This window comes from Orcinus orca, chromosome 1 (genome assembly GCF_937001465.1).
Source record: "Orcinus orca chromosome 1, mOrcOrc1.1, whole genome shotgun sequence".
NCBI lineage: Eukaryota > Metazoa > Chordata > Mammalia > Artiodactyla > Delphinidae > Orcinus > Orcinus orca.
In genome coordinates this window covers 50287675-50310156 of record NC_064559.1, presented here as the reverse complement: position 1 = coordinate 50310156, position 22482 = coordinate 50287675, and the positions used below count along the sequence as shown (strand labels likewise).

Sequence of the window (22482 nt, the reverse complement as noted above, 5' to 3'; positions counted from 1 at the left end):
GTATTGGATACTAGCAAGAAAAAAAAAGTCAAGATGGCAGAGCAATTTAGCATTTTCACAAATTCCATTAAAAATCAAACCAAAAATTCTGATTATCTATGGCCTCCACTGCCAGAGATAACCTTTGCACCCTAAGCATTAAGAACATTCATTCAAGGGAAAAAACACACAGCTTTCACACTTAAAAATCAACCCCTAGGGCTTCCCTGGTGGCGCAGTGGTTGAGAGTTCGCCTGCCGATGCAGGGGACATGGGTTCGTGCCCCGGTCCGGGAAAATCCCACATGCCGCGGAGCGGCTGGGCCCGTGAGCCATGGCCGCTGGGCCTGCGCGTCCGGAGCCTGTGCTCCGCAACGGGAGAGGCCACAACAGTGAGAGGCCCGCGTACCGCAAAAAAAAACAACCCCTAAAAATGAATCCTTCTAATAAGCAACACATTTTCCAGATAGAGAGCCACATATTACTAATAATCTAAACTCAGCATTTTCCTATCTAAATTAAAGTCAGGTGAAGGAAAATCTTTTTAGGGAAATGTTAAAAAATATATATCTTACTGTATCATTCATAATAAAGTATTTCACCTAAAGTACCACTTAAATTTTCTGAGAGGAACCCTTAAAACACACACACACACACACACACACACACACACACACACACACACACACACACTCAAGCAACTGGTCAGCTTTTATCCCTACAAAAATAGGAAGCTAGCAGCAACTAGTTTAAAGCAAAGGGACACTTATATGGTTATCAGCACTGATCTTTCCGGAACTTTGCAGTTCTCAGAATTTTAACGTTTGTTTGACATTTTTTAAAAAAGCTGACAAGTTATAACAACAACAGAATCGATCTTTCCTGAATTTGTTTAATGGCTATAAAGCCTATGTAACGGTGCAAATAAAGTTTCTATCTCCAAACGACTGAGCAATCAAAGATGGAGTCACGACAGCTCATAGGGAAAAATAAGTTAAGGCTGTTCTAGTCTGAAAGGCAGAAGAAACGGGGGAAACCTGTCAAATAGCCTGGATGAAATCAGGGAGTTAAAAAGAAACCACTCATTTCCTTTAGCACTGTGGGAAAATCCCGGTGCTAACAGAAAGCTAAGGAAAGTTTGGTTTGGCTGATTTCATTTTGTTTTCCTTCCAATATCATCACTGAGTTTGAACGGCTGCTTTCCTCCCCTCCCATTACTCGGTAAAAACTCCCCCACTGAATTGAGTTGTCTTCCGGAGCCTCGCGCCCCCGCCTCCCAGCCTGCAAACGTGCTCAGACGCCTCTGGGTATGTTGTGGTCTCACCAGTCCGCGGGCCAGCGCTCCGAACTCAATGGACAATGGGAGCTCACCCCCGTGCACGCCAACTACAAAGCTCAGGAGGGCCATTTCCCTTTTCCTGCCCAGATGCTGTTTTTCCCCCTTCGAAGCAGGGCCCCGTTCTCCACTACAGCTGTAGTTTGGTCTGGGACGCCTGTCTCCCTTCCCACCTGCAGAGCTGCTGAACCCCTCCACCCCTCCAAATAAGTTGTAGGGCAGCGCACAGGCCAACGGGGACCCCCTACCCAGGGGCTTAATTGGGGTCACGGGTTTCAAAGTCCAGGTAGGACGGGGAGGGGATGTCTCTGGACGCTTGATCATGGCCCTCAAGGCTAAGTCGTCCCCACTGTCCCCTCGCCAGCCTCTACCTGCCTCCCATCCCCCTACAGCGAGGAGAGCGGGGAGGTGCGGGCAGGCAGCATGGCCACCTCCTCCTCCAGTGGAGCCCTCGGCGACACTCACCCTTTCACCACAAAGAAGGGGTCCTCCATGGACATGGCGTCCCGGCCCCCGGCCGCCTCACGCTTGCTCCGCGCACAGCGCGCCCGGCGAACGCTGCCCACCCCACCCGCCTCGCGCGGCCGCCGGCGCCTCGGCCTGAGGGACCCGGAGCCTCTGCGCGCGCAGGCTGGGGTGCACTGGCCCGCCGCGGGTCCAGCACTTGGTCGGCACCGCAGACCGAATCCCTGACTCTGTTGCCCGGCCCCGCGGCCGCCCCCTCCCCCGGCTCCTCCCAGCGCGTCCGGCCGCCTGGCTCCGCCCCCGGGTTGCTCAGCCTCCGCCAGTCACGAACGCCGTCCGCCGCACCACTTCCGCACCCATGCTCACGTGACCAGACCCGGCCCCGCCCCTTGTCGGCGGGGCATGGGCACCTTGTCACAAGACCCTGGAGACGGGGCTCTGGGGGTGGTGGGGGAGGGCGGGTCTTCTCTCGCCTAGCCCCTCAGGATTCAAGGGGGAGGAGCTGCTTGTTCCCTTGCGGGAAAGGCTGTCGGGTTTCCTAGATACGCCGTAGTACCTGCTTTGCACAATCCTTTCACCTTTCCTCTACTTTTGATACTTGATTTTTGATAACATGTTGATTTAGAAATCCATCTCGTCCTCGACTTACAATAAAGCGTGCTCGTATACATTATCTGACTATGATAATATTGAACAACTCCTTTATGAAGGTCTTACTATATCCAGCAATGCGCTGAAGGCTGTATGTGCATTATCTCAATATTCTTGGGGGGGGGGCGGTATTACCATTCCCATTTAGTAGATGGGAGAATTTCAGAGAGGTTTCAAGATTTCCTGTGCTCACACAACCTGGACAGGGCAGAGCCAGAGAATCTGTGCACTGTCTACCAGACTGGGGTGTGTTTTCTTTTGCTGTGCGTTCTTTTCATACAGCATACGGTGCTTCCCAAGAGAGAGAACTTTTGAGGGACAAAGAAAGGGCCAGGTATAGCAACCTCTTCCAGGCTAAATGGTTCAAAAGCGATTCCAGAAAGCATTTTGGTCAGAACAGTTATCAAACTTATATGCTAGATATGCTGTGGGGTTTTTGAACTTTAATTGCTGATTATCATTGAGCACTTCCTGTATGTCAAGCACTGTGCTAAGTTATTCCGTTGCACTCACAATGAGGTAATTACTGTTGTTATCCCCATTTTACGAGTGAGAAGTCTGAAGCTCTTGGAATGTTAAGTGACTTGCTTAAAGTCACCAGTCTTTTTGGAGATGGGAGAGTGCTCAAAGCCAGACAAACCCTGTCTGAACCTGAGTTCTATTATTCAGTTCCTCATATATAAAACATGGATCATAATATTTAGCTCATGGACTGTTGTGAAGGTTAATTTGAAATGCATGGAAACCCCAAAGCCCCAGCAGAGTGAGGCAGTGAAGTCAGGGAAACCAGTCCAGAAGCTACTGTGGTCATCTAGTCTGAAGGGGTGAAAACCAGACTAGGATGACAGCAATTGTGGGGAGAATCTGATAGATGTTTCCAAGGAAAAACAAAACACCTAGACATGACGAAAGACTGAATAGGGTTAAGGAGGAGAGAGGTGAAAGCCAAAGACTCCAGTCTTCTCTGAGACCCTGGAGGAGCAGTGGAGGTCAGGTATGGGGGAACAAAGAAGCTGTTGGAAGAGAACTGTTTTGGTTCTGAACATATTGAGTTGGGGAACTGAAAAGGGATCATCTTTCATTCATTCAATAAACACACAGAAATCGAGAAGATGAGAGTTGTGATTAAGAGCCATAGTTGCAGACAAATTACCTGAGTTCAAATCCTAATTCTGCTACTTCCTGACTGTTGTGTCTTGGGCAAGCTTAGTTTCTCATTGTCCTCAACTATGAAATGGATACTATAATAACACCTTCCTCATAGAGAGTGTCATCAGGATTAAATGAATCAGTGTCTGAGAAGTGCTTAGAACAGTGCTGGCACGTGTTGTATTCTTACTGTGTGCTAGGCACTGAGGACACAGAGATATACAGGCTTGGTCCTTGACTTCAAGGAGCTCTCAGACTGGTGGGAGAGCCAAGCCAGTTACACAATGTTGCCACAGAAACAACCCAGCCTGGAGACAGCAGGGCAGCCTGGGGGGGGTGGGGGGGGGTGAGCCACAGCAGGGGGCATTGCCGGAATGGAAGGAATGGGACTGTGGCCACAGGAAATAAGGCTGGAAAAGGGCAGGGCCAGTTTATTGGGGGGTCCTTGATTGTGCTGTTAAGAACTGTGGACACTGTACTATAGATCATGGCAGCTGAGGGAATTGACAGGATAATACTGGCATTTGACACAGGTGCAGCAATGGCTGAAAGGTCAGCTAGGAGGTCATCATCCAGAGGAGGGATGAGGGTGTCCTGAAATAAGCTCACTGGAGGACGGAAAGGAGGGATACATTTGAGAAATACTTTAGAGGCAAAATCTGGGGACATGGTGAATTATTATCCCAATCTTTTAAAAGCCCTGAGATACATGTTCTTTCCTGGAACACTCCAGAAGACACTTGCTCTTGTTGGCATCCATTGACTTGGCCATGGCTGTCTACATTTCCCAGCACCAGCCACAGGAAATATCCACATACTGGTCATGTTTTCTCTCTTTGCCTTAGTTGTTACCATCACCTCCACCCTTATCTACACACTGGATTAAAATAAACCAATTTTAGTCAATCTATATATCCAACACAAGGAAGTGACTAAAAATTTATGGGACATTCATCTGATGGTCACTAAAACTGTTTAAAAGTGTGTAATGACGTGCATTGAAAGTAGCAAGACAATATTGTATATATATGATTTCAATTCTGTTCATTTTTATATATAGAAACAGTTTTATGCATAGAAATTTTTTATACATAGGAAAAAGAAAATGTACTTAAAGTTTGGCTGTTTTCTACAATGGACTATTTACTTGGATAATCAGAAATATAAAAAGTAAAAAAGAAAAGAAAAATTGAAGAAAGATAAGTGAGAAAGCCAAGTGATGACATATGCAAAAGTACATCAAAGGTTAGCAATTTTAAATCCTTTTTTAGAATAACTCAAGTTAGAAGTGTATGAATGAATGGATATTAGTGAGTACTAAAAGTTAAAATACTCTATTGGAATTCAGTGAATTTCTTGACATAACAGTGAATTTGAACCATCGTAGAAGGGCAGGTATGACTTTACCCTCCTCTATGAATTTGTTAGTGCACAGGGGAGGAAAAATCACAATTTCTCTTGGTAAACTAGTGAATAACGATAATAGTAATAGCAATTGCTAGCATTTACTTACTATGTAAGTTTGTGCTAAGCAATATACACTGTGCTAAGCAATATACACTGTGCTAAGTAATATACACTATGCTAAGTAACATATATGCATACTCTTCAGAAGTGGCTCCAAAATTTCTACATGGGGCAGGTTTTAGAATGTAACTTGTTTGGACAACAGGGCTAGGAGGCTTGAACTGAGGTTGCATGGCAGACCCACTGTATTTTCTTAAATTTGGGGTTTATTTGGGACCATGATTATATGTGCATGATAGTGGTGCTCTAAAGTCCCAAGTGAAAAGTCACCTCTTGGTTCCACCACTGCTGATTTCATTGAATCCTCACAACAGCTCTGCTTCTTATCCCCATTTTCCACAAGAAATCTGAGGCTTAGAGAGGTTAATAATTTGCCCAAGGTCTCATAGGCAGGCAGTGAGAGCCCTATTTGAAAATAAGTTTGTCTGACTCCTAAACCCATGTTCTTTGTTACAGTACTCTCCTGCCGATTTGTATAAGGGCTAGCCTTGCCCCAAAATTGGTGAATGGATTTTTTTTTTTTTTTTGCGGTACGTGGGCCTCTCACTGTTGTGGCCTCTCCCATCGTGGAGCACAGGCTCCAGGAAGCCCTGGTGAATGGATTTTACCTAAGCACAGAAAGTGGCTCAAATCAGATTTCACAGACATGCATGTGCACATAAGCGCGCGCACACACACACACACACACACACACACACCCCTACTGAATTTTTAAAAACAGCCCAGAGGAAACTACTTATTGAACATGATTAAAAAAATTACGGTATATTGAAAACAATATATTTAACAAATAAGACCCTTTTGCTAACTTAATAATTTGTCTTTTGGTTTTTGAGGATGACTTGTTCCATTTGCAAATGGGTCAGATTCTTCAGAAGGGCCTTAAGATATATATAATAAAGCAGGTATTAAAAAGCCAAAGACATAATTAGAGGGATCCGTAGTAAACAAGATAAACACAAGCCACTCTGAAAAATACAACTTGAGATTCAAGGATAGTCAGCTGCTCAGAGGTAGAGCTAGTTCCCAAGGAGCGTGCACAGGATGCTCCCCACTTCAATGCTTCCCAGCTTAGTCGAGCAGTCTTCACTTGTCCTTTAAGATCTTGACTGTTATCAAATCTATTTATTTAAAAACTTAAGGACTATTAAAGCTATACCATAAAAAATGCATGTTGGGGCTTCCCTGGTGGCGCAGTTGTTGAGAGTCCGCCTGCCGATGCAGGGGACACGGGTTCGTGCCCCGGTCCGGGAAGATCCCACGTGCCGCGGAGCGGCTGGGCCCGTGAGCCATGGCCGCTGAGCCTGCGCGTCCGGAGCCTGTGCTCTGCAACGGGAGAGGCCCCAACAGTGAGAGGCCCGCGTACCAAAAAAAAAAAAAAAAAAAAAAAAAATTGCACGTTGGTATTGGGAAATTGTTAAGTGAAAAATAAATTACCAAATAATGTTAGGATGTGAAACCTTGTTTTGGTAAAATGAACCTCCCAAAGTGTGTTTGTATACGTACATATATAGTCATAGCAAAAGCACTGAAAAGACACATACTAAAATGTTAACAGTGGCTTTCTCTGAGGAGTGATTTTTATCTTAGTACTCTGAGTTTTTGGTGTATTTTGAAGTTTTCTGGATTTTGTTTGTTTGTTTCTTATTTATTATTATTATTATTTTATTTATTTATTTTTGGCCACTCAGCCCAGCTTGTGAGATCATACTTCCCAAACCAGGGATTGAACCGGGGCCTCAGGAGTGAAAGGGCTGAGTCCTAACCACTGGACTGCCAGGGAATTCCCTTCTGGATGGATTTTGCTAATTTGCACTTAAGATAATATGACTTTAAAAAGTGTGGTCATCATGCCCACTTTTTAATGTAAATGCTGCAGACTGCAGTACAGTATGCAGTTTTGGAACAAGATACGAACAGAAATTCAAAGGAACAAATAAATACACTGCCATGGAACTCCAGTGCTAGTGAGAGATCTCTGGGACTATTGGGGTCTCTGGGAGTGGCACAAGAGTTAAGGGAAGAACAAAGAAGTGAAAGAGGAAAGAAAGGAAGAAAGAAATACAAAGATCTGAGAAGAGAAGGTGCTAGGAGATGCTGAGAAGGTGTCAAATATTAATTTCATTATTGTCTTCTTTTTTTCTTTTGGGAAATGGAAGATGTATAGTTTCCTGTTGCTGCTATAACAAAATTACTACAAACTAAGTGCCCTAAAACATCATAAATTTATTCTCTTATAATTCTGGGGGTCAGAAGTCCAAAAGTGGGTCTCATGGGCTAAAATTAACGTGATGGCAGGATAGCACAGGGAGATCAGCTCGGTGCTTTGTGACCACCTAGAGAGGTGGGATAGGCAGGGTGGGAGGGAGACGTAAGAGGGAGGGGATATGGGGATATATGTATACGTATAGCTGATTCAATTTGTTATAAAGCAGAAACTAACACACCACTGTAAAGCAATTATACTCCAATAAAGATGTTAAAATAAATAAATAAATAAATAAAGTGATGGCAGGGTTGCATTTCTTCTGGAGGCTCTAGTGGAGAATCTGTTCCTTCTGTTTCCAGTTCTAGACACTGTTTGCCTCCCTCTTATAAGATCCTTGTGATTGGACCCACCAGATAAGCCTGGATAATCTCCGCATCTCATGATTTTTAATTTAATCTTATCTGCTAAGTCCCTTTTGCCACGTAAGGTAAGATATTCACACGTTCTGGAGATTAGGATGTGGAGATCTTTGGGGTGAGGATGGGGGCATTATTCAGCCTGCTGCAGAAGGAAACTAGTATGTTCTCCTACCTATCTGGTACATTGTAAACAGAGCCTCATCTAATTCTTCAACAAGCCTTGTGAAATATATGCCAGGATTTGTTTCTAAAGTTGAGGAAACTGAGCCTCAGCACAATTTGGGATTCTGCGCAAGGTTCAGTAGCCGGGATGCGAGCCCCGGTCCCTGAGCCGGAGCTGAAGCCAGCCTGCCTGGTGGCCTTGCCTCCACTCATCTCTCCCACTTACCCCTACTTCCTCTTTCTTGTCTGGGCCTGTCCTCCAACTCCCTGAACAAGCTTAAGCTTCTGTTTCCCAACTCCTCCGTGCTCTCGTGATGACAATGCAGCCGTGGCTTGGCGCTGAGGTTTGCTAATCAAGTAAGCCAAGCTAGCTGCCCCTCAGAATCTTCTTTTAGGCTTTTTTCTACCTCTCCTTTATTCAACGAGCATTTTTTTGAGCTATTGGGCTGGGTGCTAGAGCAGCAGGGAAGATAGGCCTAAGCTAAAAATGTCAGGACAGTCTACATGATACATATTATATCAGACATAAGGACTGAAGCATTATAGGAAGCCAGGGCAAGTCCTGGGAACTCTGTGAGACTCTTTCTCATGGACCTTGGGAGAACTCTAAGCTCCAGGGAATAAGCAAAGACTTCTTTTTATTTTGAGCCTCCTGGGGGACCAGATATGATTACTCTTTGTGTTCCTTGTGTCTTTCCCATAATTGTGTTCCATAAATATTCGAAAGTTGGGAACAGGGTCAAGACAGGAACAGCAAAAAGCAAGCAGTGTCTGAGACCAACAAAGGTTTAAAGGCCACTGCCGAAAGCAGGCAGTGCTTTTGTTTTCCCTCTCTCTCTCTATTCTACCTAGCATCTGATGCCACTAACTATTTCCCCTGTTTTTACTGGGAGAGAACGCTGAGTGTCACTCAGTTGCTGAATCACTCAAGAGCTGGTAGAGTATAGGTTCTTGAAAGATCAGCAGGGATCTGTCAGTGTTTTGGTTAAAAGAATCGGAAAGAGAAGGATTCTAGAGGGGCTGATGGTGCTCCTGTTACCTCTCATCATTGCATTAGCAGTGATGCACAGTGATGCTCGTGAGCACCCCAAGTTCTCTTTGCTCTGAACTCCTCAGCCGAGGCAGCCTCAGGGAAAGAGCTTGTCTTCCTAAAACTTCTGGTGAGATGATTAAGAAGCCAGGGGCAGAAAATTGTGTTTATTAAACCCAGGACTTGTCAGAGGGTTGGACTAGCTGTACAGTTTTCCAGTTCACGTGTGTAGGATTTTGATGTCACCTGCCTTCTGAGGGGTTGGAAGCCATTCCGGAAAGACCCTCTGGGTAACTTCCTCACTTCCTACTTCCCTTCTGAGCATTGCTCCCTTTCTTTTCTGTTCATGTCTTTTCTTTTACTTTTGTTTTTCCTCTCTACTAGCTTGGTAAGTCTCATGAGGATGTGGTCAGAGTTTCAGGGCCATTAAACAGTTGAGCAGATCCATTGTTCAGGTTTACTTGTTTTTCCTCTTCACCACAATCCCAACCTGTAACACAAGATCCCAGAAAGATAAAACCATGGTTCTGGACTTGTTTACTAGGTGTAAGAGACATCAACTGAGTAGAAGGAGTTTTTCATTGTTTAGGGAGCCTATGTTACTGGGGAAGCAGTTGCTTTCTGTTGCCTGCAATACACCAAAAGACCTGTGGGCTGGAAGCACCAGGCTTCTCTGCCCTAAGCAACTGCTTTCCCAGCGAGGGGCCAGCACTCCCAGATGGCTGCCGGGCAATGTTTCCATCTCAGTCTGGGCCACCACCATAGGCAGTGATTCACGAGCATGACAGGAAGGAGCTCTTTCAAATCATCTGTGTGTTAATTATACAAATGTTGGTTGATGACCTACTGTGTGACAGCACTTTTGGGGACATGACCATGAACAAGACAGACAAAGGTCCTGCTTCTATAGAAACTTAATCCAGAAAAAGTCCTACCGTTCAAGTCAGAAATGGGAAAGATTGAGGGTGAGGGTAAGAGACAGAGGATAAAAAGAGGAAAGGAGTGATATTTCTAGAATGTAAAAAGCCTATATATTACCTGTATTTAATCCTCAAAGAACTCTCTAATAATATGACCACAGTATCCCCTAAACATAATCTTTCATGTAATGGTCTAACTGACCCTTGTGGCAGGCTAAGAAAATATTCCCATTTCCAGATGAGGAGACCCAGGCCTAGAGAGGTGGACTCAGCTCACATAACGAGCAGAGTCTGAAGTACATGCAGGTCTTTTAGCCTACAGTCCGGGGCTTTTCCACAATATCACAGCACCTCTGGATGTGGACGCTTGGCACTTCGATAATAGGTGGAATGAGAAATAGAACCAGTCATATATAAAGGGCAGGGAAGGTCGCTTTGTGCTGGCTATTCTCCTTTTGACTCCTTCCACTCCATCCTTCTCTGGCCTGTCTTGTGCCCTGGGAGGCTGACTGCTACAGAAGGCATCACCCAGTCTCTCTTGCAGGCTGATTTCTGTTCGGGTTCACCCAATGGGAGATGCTGAAAGGAGAGCAGTCACAGAGGAAAGAGAGGTTGGGGTATTTCCTTCTTCCTCTTTCCCCACTTTGTTTAATGTTTCTGGCAGTAGCTGTGTCCCTCTGCAATACAGTTTTCTCTGAACAGCCCTTTCTTCATGGTTCTAGCTCCCATGAGGCCTCAGGAGCACTATTCGCTCCTCCAGTCTCTACAGCCCTAAGGGTGGTAATGGCTTCCTATAGTTGTTAGCTTATGGGTGCCCTATTATCCCTCATCTGTTCCTGTAACTTTGCTCATACCTCTGCGTGAAGTCCCTTCATTAACGTTTCTTCATGTGACTCATCTGGAATGAAGGTTGTTACCTGCCATGATCCTGACTGAGTGTTCTGAGCATTGAGGGATGCTGACAGGGAAGGGAAACAGGGTTATGAAAAAGGTCTTGGTCTACTTGATATTTGGGCCTAATGCTAGCCCTGAGTAGGAGCTTCTAGGCATGGAAACGCAGGGAGGAGATACCAGAGTGTATGGGGTTCACAGCTCAATGGCAAGATCTCTCCAACATCACTTCCAGTGTGTTGATTTCATTGACTCCATGGCCTGCAGTAGACTGTGCTTTCCTTTGTACTTCCATAGCTCCTGCTCACAGCTCTATAACTTTCTATTTACCAAAATCTTTCCTTCAAGCCTCTCCTCAAAGGCAGGAAGAGAGATCTTCTCATTTTTCTCTTCTTTATTTTCCTCGTACTTCCTAGTGACCAATAGGCACCTAATAAATGCCTCCTGGAATTTATGTTCCAAGGTGACGTCCCTAAGAAATTGAAGTGATCTGGCCGTGTGCCATAGAGAACTTGGTCAGCAATAATGACTAAATTCACAACTGTGGTTTATTCTAGTTGCAGAATTTGTACGAAAAAGAAAGGTGTTTCATGCTTTACAGCTCCTCCTGTTCTTCATTTCAGCCTGTGGGAGACGGTGAGCTGGTGACGTGGGTGGGTGTCATCAGGGCGGGGGCATGCGTGGGATCTCTCTTGCAGAGGCATATGTGGTTTGTGTGTTTCATCCTGAAAAAGCCAAGGTCAGTCTCTTGATATTACTCATAACTCTATGGATATTTCAATCTGCTATATCAATCTGCTTCATGAATGATGAAGTCCTTCACAGACAAGGAGTAATGATGGATAAGTCCCCTGAACTGTCAACTGGGCTAGCATTAGAAGACAGATTTGCAAATTATCCGCCTAGAAATGACCTTGAGTTCCAAGAGTTAACATGAGAAAATATGGGCATTTGCTATAGACATTATTAGACTTCAATCTGTTTCCATGGAGCTGTTGCCAAGGCACATGCAGTAGAAATTTCTCCAAGATACTGTTTTACTCCCTTAAGGCCTTCTTGGTTGACATTGAATCTATCTAAATCTGAGAAATGCAACTAATTTGTAGATTTTCTTCTGACTAGTCGCAATATTTGTCTATTCTCACTAAAACGCATTGACCTCAGTCATCCTGTTACCCCAGAAGGATTGCCAAGGACTCGAAGGAAGGGGCCTAGGTTAAAGATCAAACAAGTGGCTCTTTAAACACTTGAAACCCAAATTGAGACAGATGACAGAGGACATTCTTTCTGACAGCCAAATTTATATTTATTATGGAAAACCCTTCAAGAGTATAAGTACCAAATCACATTTTGTTACAACGTCAATGAATCATTTAAAAAGAATAAAATTCATAAAAATGTAATTCTTCTGGGAAATAGGAGAACATATGGTCATCATTGTATACAGAGAGTACTGGGGAAAAAAAACCCACCAGGGTACATTCATTCATTCTCCAGAGCTCTACATGGCCCACAGTGATCTCCTTGCTATTCCTCAAATACATGGAACAGGCAACTTCCTTGAGGACTCCGGCTTGTTGTTCCGTCTGAAAGGTTCTTCTCCTATGACTCACTTCCTCACTTCATTCACATCTCTGCTCAGATGCCACCTGCTCGGAAGGCCTTTCCTGGTCCCTCTACCTAAAAGGTCAGCCCTCTTCACACTCTACCTCTCCCTTTTACTTTATTATTATTTGTGTGTGTGTGTTTATTTCCTTTCCCCGCTTTATTACTCTTCACAACTCTTATCAGCAGCTGATCCTGTATTATATCTTCACCTACTGCAGGCCTTCCTTCTAGAAAGGAGCTCAGAGGGCTGGGATTTGATGTGTTCATTGCCGTATCCCTAGCAGCTAGGACTGTGCCTACTGGAAGTTCAGAAAAGGATAAAACTTAAAAGAGACATTGGTAACCTCCAAAGGGTAGCCTCAAAAGAGTAGCTAAAGAGTCAAACTGTCACATTCAGCACTTCCGGGCCCTCGATGACTTCCTGTAGTGAGAGGAGTTGTTAGGAGAGGGACTGGCAGTACTTGATGCGTATAGAACTACCTATATCACTGCATAGTTTGAGAAGTGTCCAAAGGCCCTCTTAACTAAAAATATCACCCTCCACTTCTCCCCCTCATTCCCACGATGCCTGAAATTCCAGAGAGTAGTTCCCAGGAATCATAATCATTTTGACTGCATTAAGGCATCGGGCTACTTGGGAGGGTCAACAGATATTTGGAACTTTGTCGAACTGGATATTCAGTTGGGACCCACAGCCAATTGTAGGCAGGTCTGGAGCCGGGGTCCCCAGGGACTGGGAAATCCAGGACAGTGAGTCATCCTTGACACAAGGGGGCGGGAGAGAGCAACGGTGATCTGGGTGAGAACCCTGAAACAGCCTGGGATGGGGAAGTGCCTCTGCTTCGGATCAGCTGGGCAGTCTAAGGCAAAGGGGCTTCTAGCCTGAGAGGTCAGAGTGTAATTCCTGGGTCCTCCACTTATGGATTCTAAGGATGATCTTGGGCAATTTTCTTCAACTCTCTGCACCCATGGTCCACCTGTAAAATGGGAATTTTAAGACCTTTAAGACTCAAAAGGTTGCAGTGAGGAATAAATGTAACTCATGCTTACCAGAGGCTTAGCATGGTAACTAACACATGGCGGCATGTGCTCAAGAAGTAAGTGCGGTTCTGAGGGTTATGATTCAGATTTTGCTGCCCTCCATGGCTCGCAGAAGGCCTAACTTCACAGCAGGTTTTCTACCTCCTCCTTGTGGATCCCTTTGTGTGAGAGCAGGATCTCTCTCCTACTGCTGGAACACCCCATTGGTACCTCTTTTGTGGCACTTAACTGCCTGCTGCCATGTGTTTGCCCCCATGGAGGAATACCTGAAAACACTTTATCAATTATTTTATAATCCAGTGTTTCACAGCCTTTTGTCAAAACGGTCCAACTAGTTAATCTACAGGTTAAAGGGAACATAATATAGGATGTAAAGTCACCACTGCATTTGGTCTAATTGCTGTTCGGTTGTGTTGTTCAGGATTTTCAGCAATGCCTATCACAGGCTATTGGGACAGAGCAGCGAACGCTCTTTGAGAAGCAACTTGACTGGCCTGGACAGAAGACCAAATTCAAAATTGTAGAGTTCGGTTCAATGAGTGGATTGATGTTCATGGAAAGGGAGAGAGAAACCTAATTTCATAATTATTGCAGCAAGAAGAATCAGAAGGTTAGATTGAATCATATGAAATTGCCATTTGGTAGATCAAAAATGGCCAAGTACAGGTCTTTTCAAATGATACAACCTTCACAGTTCTTGTAGAAATCGAATCATCCAGGCAACATATCCATAGGCTATAACTTATGACAAGGTCTAATGCGACATGAGAGAAAGGGTACCATGGACTTTCCCCTATTTTTTCTGTGACTCAACATCTGTCAACCAACTTCCCATCACAGCTGAGGTAGCATTTTGGAAGCCCACCTGAGGAGCAAGTGTGACTCATACCTGTGGACGCACCAGATGGGTAATTGTATCCATGGCAAACGAAGGGGAGAGGGCTGTGATGTTCTGGAGCAGAGCCACGGCTGCATGAGGCTGGACGGGCAGATGACCGGCAGATGGAGGCCAGCCTTTTGGGGCAGAGCAGCCTTTGAAGTCAGGGCTGGCTAGTGGAGAAAAACTGCTCCAAAACCAGGAATAAGACTGAGATTGAGGTTGGAGAAAAGGGCATTAGTATTGGCAACAGACCATGCGCCTCTCTATTTACCTCTTATAAACTCTGGATAATGCAAATCTTTATGAAGTTACATTTTTATAAGAAAGTGAAATTACATGAATTGTAAATATTATGTATGGAGATAATGTCAGTGATACTCATTTAGAATAAATCCTCCCATTCATTGAGCAGTAATGCCCCAAGTTGGTAATACTTTTTTTTTTTTTTTTTTGCTTGTTGGCATCTACTAGGCATGTAGACCCCAGATGTCATAAAATGAAATACAGATTCCAAGGGAAGTTCTACACGTCAATAACAGTCTCTTCTTAAATCCCTTCTTACTTACTCTCTCCCATTCTTTGCCTGGAATTTGATTTCTATGAGGTTTTTGCTATCAGTAACTGTGGAAGCCATTCCTAGCTATGTCTTTGCCCCTCATCCCTTCAGCTCCAGCCGCAGGCCTTATTGCTGCTGGAGTGTGCCAGCTTGACCTCTCCTCAGGGCCTTTGTACAGGCCCCCCTGCCTGTACTGTGGTCCCCACATGTCTGCCTGGCTCCCTCACTCCCTGCAGGTACTTGTTCAGAAGTCTCCTTCTAAGAGCGGTCTTCCCTAAGTATTGATGTTTAGAATTATATTGCTTAGTCCTCTGCAAATTTTTCTCCATTGCACATTTTTTTTGAATTTTATTTTATTTTTTTATACAGCAGGTTCTTATTAGTTATCCATTTTATACACATCAGTGTATATATGTCAATCCCAATCTCCCAATTCATCACACCACCACCACCACCCCGCCGCCGCTTTCCCCCCTTGGTGTCCATACATTTGTTCTCTACATCTGTGTCTCTATTTCTGCCCTGCAAACCAGTTCATCTGTGCTATTTTTCTAGGTTCCACGTATATGCGTTAATATACAATATTTGTCTTTCTCTTTCTGACTTACTTCACTCTGTATGACAGTCTCTAGATCCATTGCACTTTTTAAACAACATGTTATATGTATTTATTTTATATTGCCTGCCTTCCTCCTCTCCTCCCGTTAGGATGTAGGCTCCAGAAGGGCAGACATTTTTATCTGTTTTGTCTGTGGTGTGCTCAGGGCCTGGAACAGCGCCTGGCACAGAGGCGGTACTCACATGTTTGTTGACTACTCAGATGGAGACTAAAAAAGTGTGAGAACTAATGTTCCTGACTTGCTCTTCCTTTAGCCTCCACCTTAAAACAGTTGTACATCTGCAAAACCTTTCTAGAGGTGGAGAAATAGAACCGTTTGCAAAATCGGTTGCAGATTCAACCATATTACACCTTTTGCAGACTCCAGGCTGGATGTAAATTAGATTTCAGCTCTGCTCCCTTTACAAAAAGTATTTTTTAAAGTATAAGCTCCTGGGAATTCCCTGGTGGTCCAGTGGTTAGGACTCGGTGCTCTCACTGCTGGGGCCCCAGGTTGGATCCTTGGTCGGGGAACTAAGATCCCACAAGCCGTGTGGTGAGGCCAAAATAATTTTTTTAAATTAAGTATAAGTTCAAGTTAAATAGATTCATACTCATTCCAGCATACTTAATTGTTTTGAAGCAGAGAAATAAAGTGTCTTGCCAACAATTTAATTCACAAATATTTACGAAGCACCTACCATGGGCTAGGCTCCCTATGCTAGGCCTTGTAGGAAATACAGAGGGAAGAAAGTAAGTCCCAGTTCTTTTTTTTTTTAAAGCTTTTTTTTTTTTTTGTATTTATTTATTTATTTTTGGCTGCATCGGGTCTTAGTTGTGGCATGTGGGGCGGGATCTTTTTGTTGCGGCGCACAGGCTTCTCTCTAGTTGTGGTGCGCGGGCTCAGTAGTTGTGGTGTGCAGGCTTAGTTGCCCTGCGGTATGTGGGATCTTAGTTCCCCAACCAGGGATGGAACCTGTGTCCCCTGCATTGGAAGGCGGATTCTTAACCACTGAACCACCAGGGAAGTCCTGTCCCAGTTCTTAAGTACCTTAGGATTGAGAAGAGGGTAGGAGGTGAACAAAGACAAAGAGAATAGAAGGCAGAATATGGCAGCTGTCATTCTGGGGATAGAATTTGTGCTTCTGCTTTACCCTGGCTCTTGTCTTCATAAGAACCAAGACTTCTATGATTATCTTATGTCCAACCTCAGAGGTTTCCACTGTGCTGCCTCCCTACCCACACAGGAAGGGAAAGGGGTGGGATATAAAAGGTCAACGCAGTACAGAGGGGCACTGGGACCCTTATGCTCTGCCCAGGCCTGGGGGAGACCAGCCTCCATCTTGCCCAGCACCGCAGCTGACATGCAGGATACAACCTCCAGGGAGGGCCCACGGGGCAGGGGTGCCTGCTCTGAACCCTGGGGTGATATCCCAGGATATTTCTGGCTCCCACATATCTCTCCCTTCTCCACTGCACTAAAAACTTTATCCGTTAGTTGTTCCCAATATAGGATAACTCCCAAGGAGGGAATTATCATACTCCTTTTGTATGCAGTAGGTACTCTGCAGATATCTGTAGATAAATGGGCTTACATCACAGGAAACTCCTGGCGACTCAGTGATGCCATGGCAGGCCTGTACAGTGATGTATTCTGGGGTAGAAGATGTTTCCAGTCATGCACCCTGTCACGTCACCTGGGCACCCACCTCCGCATCCCCATGTCAACCCCTCCCTTCCTGCCTGCATGTGTATTCCCGGGTTTCCACACTTATCAGAGAATGATTGGCTGTGAGTTACTGGAGGATGGAAACACCACGGGGTTTCTCCAATATGCATACGACGGACAGGATTTCATTATCTTTAATAAAGATACCCTCTCCTGGATAGCTATGGACAATGTGGCTCACATCACCAAGCGGGCATGGGAGGCCAGTCAGCATGAGCTACAATATCAAAAGAATTGGCTGGAAGAAGAATGTATTGCCTGGTTAAAGAGATTTCTGGAGTATGGGAAAGGTACCCTACAAAGGACAGGTAAAGAGGAGGGAGAACACCTTGTCCTCATATCCTCAGAACCCATGGTTTTATACGTAACTTCCTCTCATCTAAGTTATAGCGACCCTATTCTGAAATCCATTTTGTTACTATCATGGTCTGTAACTCTCCATGAAAACTTTCCCTAGTTACTTTTTATCGGCATTTTGACGACAGTCAGCAGTTCTTGTGGGCTCTAGAGCGCAGGCTCAGTAGTTATGGCACATGGGCTTAGTTGCTCTACTGCATGTGGGATCTTCCTGGATCAGGGCTCGAACCTGTGTCCCCTGCACTGGCAGGTGGATTCTTAACCACTGCACCACCAGATAAGCCCCAACCATCTTAATTTTAATGGTTGCAGGTAACAGAAAACTCCTCAAACTGGCTTTAGCACAAAGAATTTGTTGTTGTTGGCAAACCAGGGTTCTGGGTCATTCTTGGTTTTAGATGTTTCCTGCAAAGAAGAAAATTAATTGGGAAATGCAGTTGCTGAGTTCTAATACTGTGTACTCAGTACATAAGATACTTCTGTTTAACTTGAACTTCTTCTTCCTAGAGCCCCCACTGGTCAGAGTAAATCGCAAAGAAATTTTCCAGGGATTGCAACTCTTTACTGCAGAGCTCACGGCTTTTACCCCCCAGAAATGTCCACGATCTGGATAAAAAAATGGGGAAGAAATTGTCCAAGAAATGGATTATGGAGACCTTCCTCCCGGTGGGGATGGGACCTATCAGACATGGGTGTCAGTTGAGCTGGATCCTCAGAGCAGCGACCTTTACTCCTGTCATGTGGAGCATGGCGGTGCCCACGTGGTTCTTCAGGGTTCCCAGCGTAGAGACGGGGTTGTGGCTGTGTGGGGAGTGGGACTGAGGAAAGGGGGTGAGCAGGAAGCATGGATCACTGCGTGCTTTAGAATGGGTCTGTTCAATCAGAGGTTCTCTCACTTTTCGGTCTCAAGCCTCCTTTATACTCTTAAAAAAATTATTGAGTAACCCAAAGAGCTTTTGTTTATTTAGGTTAGATCTGTTTCTATTCACTGTATTACAAACTAAAAATTTAAAAAAAATTAAACACTAGAAAACACAAGCACATATTCCATTTGCTATCAGAGTGATGATGTCATTTCATATCATGTGGCCTCTAGAAAACTCCACCGTGCCCATGTGAGAGATGGAGGTTTAAAAAAGCGGGGGGGAGATCATGAATTAGATCTCATGGACACCTTGATTGGGTCTTGAGGACCCTTGGGGCATTCGGACCATACTTTGGGAGCTGCTGTTCCTCTGTTTTAGACTATTCTCCACGGAGCTGTGAAGTAAGAAGTGACAGTACGAAAAATAGTGTCGGGCTTCCTGATGATTGCAGGTACAAAAGTTCCCAAACGTTAACATAGAAGAGGAGGAGCACTTGTGGATTTGCCCTCATTTGCTTTGCTTTTAGAATCAGAAACTATGCTTCTGGCGATGAAAGCTGTTGGGTTCATTGTCCCCGCCATTGTCCTGTCTGGAGTTGGTGTCGTAGCCTGGCAAAGGAAGCCCTGAGGTGAGAGGCCTGTGGAAGGATCCTAGGAGTTGACAGACTGTCTCTCCACAGCTCCAATGAGTTTTATTTTCTGCACCTGCCACTCTAAGCTCCATTTAGAAATGGGTTGGGCCTCACTTTGCAATCACAGGACCTAGAACACCCCTCTCACCATATAGGGAACACACACCACGGATGATGCTTGTAAGGAGAGTGGTCTGTTCCATAGGTGGTGCCTGACATTGACAAAGTAGTACAGTTCCTGTCCAGGGGGACAGTCCTCCTAGAAGTTGGATCAGAGAAGATACAGTGACATTGGTTTGTCTTTTTCCAAGTGATATTGTTATGATTAATTACTATCAACTTTTGAGGGAATTTTGTCCTTGGTTTCAAAAGTTCAGTAAGTTTTCCCATTTTGACAAACATTATTCTGCTTCAATCATATGGAAGTCACTTTTCTTCTAAATTCATCTTTCAACCCATGAAACGTGGAAGACATACCTTTGGAAAATGGAATTCAGGGTAAGAAAAAGGGGAAGGAGAAATGGGAGAGATATAGGCTCTTAGTACCTTGGGGAAAAAATTTCATTCATTCAGTAAACATGTCTTAAATGCCTACTCTGTTCTAAGCACTGTATTAAATGCTGGGATATAGCAATGCAGAAGACAGACATGATGCCTGTTAGAGAGCTTACAGTCTAGTTTTGTAAGGTCATTCCCCACCTCTGGCCTCACTAGGTGCTCAAGTTGATCACAGCATAATATTGATGAGTCCTGGATAATGGGTTTGAAGCCAGTGTGGGCCAGGAATTTGGCTTTGTTTCATAGCCACAGACTCGATTCAGGTGATACCATGCAAAGCATGTTATTAGTTCAAAGTAAAACCAACCCTCTACTAGAAAATTAACTCAGAGTTAATGGGCCATTATGTTTTCTTTAGAAAGTATAGCACTAATCCCAATCCAGCAAGTGATCGCTGCTGAAGCAAAAAAAAATTTTTTTTTTCTTTTTATACAGTGACACACCTCTCTCAAGAATGATACGCACCGTGAGTTCCTGCTTTTTATCTTGCGGAGTTTGTGAATCTGAGTTAAAGTTTGTCAAGTACTAAGAGAATCTTGACCAAGTAGACTAAAAATGTCAACGCCAGCTTCTCAGTCTTTGCTGAACATTGCATAATTTATTTTTGAGCTGTAAGGAAAAATGCACATATCTGACTAAAAACTTTTCCTTTCAGAGCAAAATGGAGTTGTCTACCTTCCTACACCAGATCACTGATGGGAGATGGCTATTTTCCAGCTGTCTTTCCTCTAGGAACCATGGTCTCCTCTGTCCCATATGGACTCAAGTCCAGCGCTCAAAGCTCTTGACCACACCCACAACAGACATGGACATTATAGGATTATTTATGGCAGACAGATAGGAGCTACAAAATGTTATTTGTTCTTCGGCTCCAAACAGACTGTCAGCTCTCAGGCTCTTTGGATGGACTCCTTCATTACATTTCCTCTAAATGTGGCTGCTGTCATGGCACAACACTTCTTTACGTCCCATTTGTCAACAATGGTTTGTGGGTAGGGTAGAGGATCTCAGGGCTGGGAGAAAACTTCAATCCAGGGCCGGAAATGTCTTCTCCAATGCCTTTGCCTTGAGCATCTAGCCTCCACTTGAATTCCACCAGTGAACGTCACCTCACTACGTCACAAAAGGCCTTTCTCTTCTTTCATGAGAGTGTTGACTAGGCAAAAGCGGTGGGTGCCACGACTGTGACCCTACAGACAGGTTGGACCACCCCATGAGAGCAGTCAGCCAGTCTCTACAATGGCCTGTGCACTGGTGGGATCAGTTTACACCTTCCCTGGCCTGAGAGAAAGCAAAAGTGCCCTGTTCTTTTGCCAGGCAGCTCTGCCTGGTAGCTTGGCATCTTGGAAATATACCTGGTCAGATTTGTGGAGGTGATTTCATTCTGTCTTTTGTAAGAAAGTAAGAAAAATAAGTATCGGACATTATCACCTTTAGTAGAAATACAGAGACTTGAACCCAATTGCTATCTTTTAATGTAAAAATGATAGTGTGTCTCAGAAGAGCATCCAGTTCTAATTTCTGTCCTTCCTCTACTGGCTTATTGTAGATGGGCCCGACTCATCTTTATACATGTGCTTTTTCTCCGTACATCTGCCCTGGGAATAAATAAAAGCCCCACTGTGAGAATTAACATCCCCTTGATCCTCCTTACTCTTCCCAACCGCCTAAAATCCTCACCATCATTTACCTCTTGTCCTGCCCTCTGTAGCCACCGGTCCTTGGGTGGACCATCAGTTATACATTCATCGGTCCCACTTCACTGACTCTGTCTGACCGCACACGTCGGCTCTGATACTCGCTTCAGTGGCCCCAACTTTGACAACTGACTTTGAATATGTATGTCAGACTTGACCTTTGCTTTCCCTTGACCAATGCATTTGCCCTCCGGCTTTAATCATCACAGCCACAGGTACAGGCACTCTCAGCGTGCTAGGGCTATTCCTTGCTCCACTGTCCCCACCTTCTTCCATGGTTGAAGCTCCCACCCCGTGTCTCTTTGCTGGTGCCCGCTGAGTTGCATAAGAGAACAACTGTGTTTGTTTATTTTGCTTTTAGGGTTGCCATGGGCAATTGCCATACCATCTTTTAAGCAGCGTTGCACTGTGAAGAGAGCAGCTTTATTTCTGGAATGGTTTCTTCTTACAATTAGAATAGTTAGGACTTAAAATATTTTTGGATGGACACTTACAGTGATTCAGATGCTGTATCTATATAAATGTCTTCTCCAACTGCCTGGTACTCTCATCAAACACATGAATGGTCAAAGCCTTTTTGTGCTCCCAGGGCCTTGCCCTACACTTAACATGGAATAAAAATGTCCACATGGATGAAGAGGAGGAGGCAGAGGCAAGGGCAAGGATGTGGTGATGAGACCTTCGGTAGTGCAATTGCAGCGTCTCTGTTTCTCCCTTGGGGATTTTATAATATAAAGAGAGTTATCATATAAAAATAACATAAAGGGATGATTTTTCAATAATTTGAACAATTTTGCACCTTCATTTTACAAGTAGCTCAAGATTACATTGTTTCTTAATAATTTTAGACTTATTGCTTCATGAACTTGTTTGTTGCTTACAGATGCTTGGTAATTGGAAACTATGAAATATTTGATAATGTAATCTAAACATTAAAAACAAAGGACTGTGCTGTCACCACAATCATGTTTTGACTTTGCATTGTCTTTACTTAATATCTGGATTAAGAACACTGGATGAGAAATCTGTTCAACTCTCTTCTTCAACATATATTTTTTTAACTCTATTGTCTATTTTCTTTTTAAGCACATACAGACCAAACTATAGTCTATTTAAATGGCAGTGTAACAGGGAGGGAAGAAAAGCAGTTTGAAGAGCAGGGTGAAAGTCAGGCAAAGTTTTCCTGGACCAGGCTCCTCTGTTGCAGGGGTGAGCTGTCCCATC

At 44.4% G+C, this 22482-nt stretch overlaps 2 protein-coding genes across 2 annotated transcripts in view; one reads left to right on the top strand and one right to left on the bottom strand.

Moving 5' to 3' along the window:
- The window catches only part of STX6 (syntaxin 6), a 45214-nt gene extending 43119 nt beyond the window's left edge, over positions 1-2095 (bottom strand). Inside the window, exon 1 of the mRNA XM_033428214.2 lies at positions 1780-2095. Coding sequence (XP_033284105.1) covers positions 1780-1814 — 35 coding nt within the window. The 5' untranslated portion in view covers positions 1815-2095. The remainder of the gene's footprint in view (positions 1-1779) is intronic.
- A 6824-nt stretch (positions 2096-8919) lies between these two features.
- On the top strand, positions 8920-20257 carry LOC101287128 (major histocompatibility complex class I-related gene protein). Its single transcript, XM_012533000.2, is given in 7 exon segments — positions 8920-8974; positions 17182-17457; positions 18014-18043; positions 18046-18119; positions 18121-18289; positions 18899-19000; positions 20217-20257. Coding segments are annotated over 7 exon segments (747 nt in total).
- The last annotated feature ends 2225 nt before the right edge of the window (positions 20258-22482 follow it).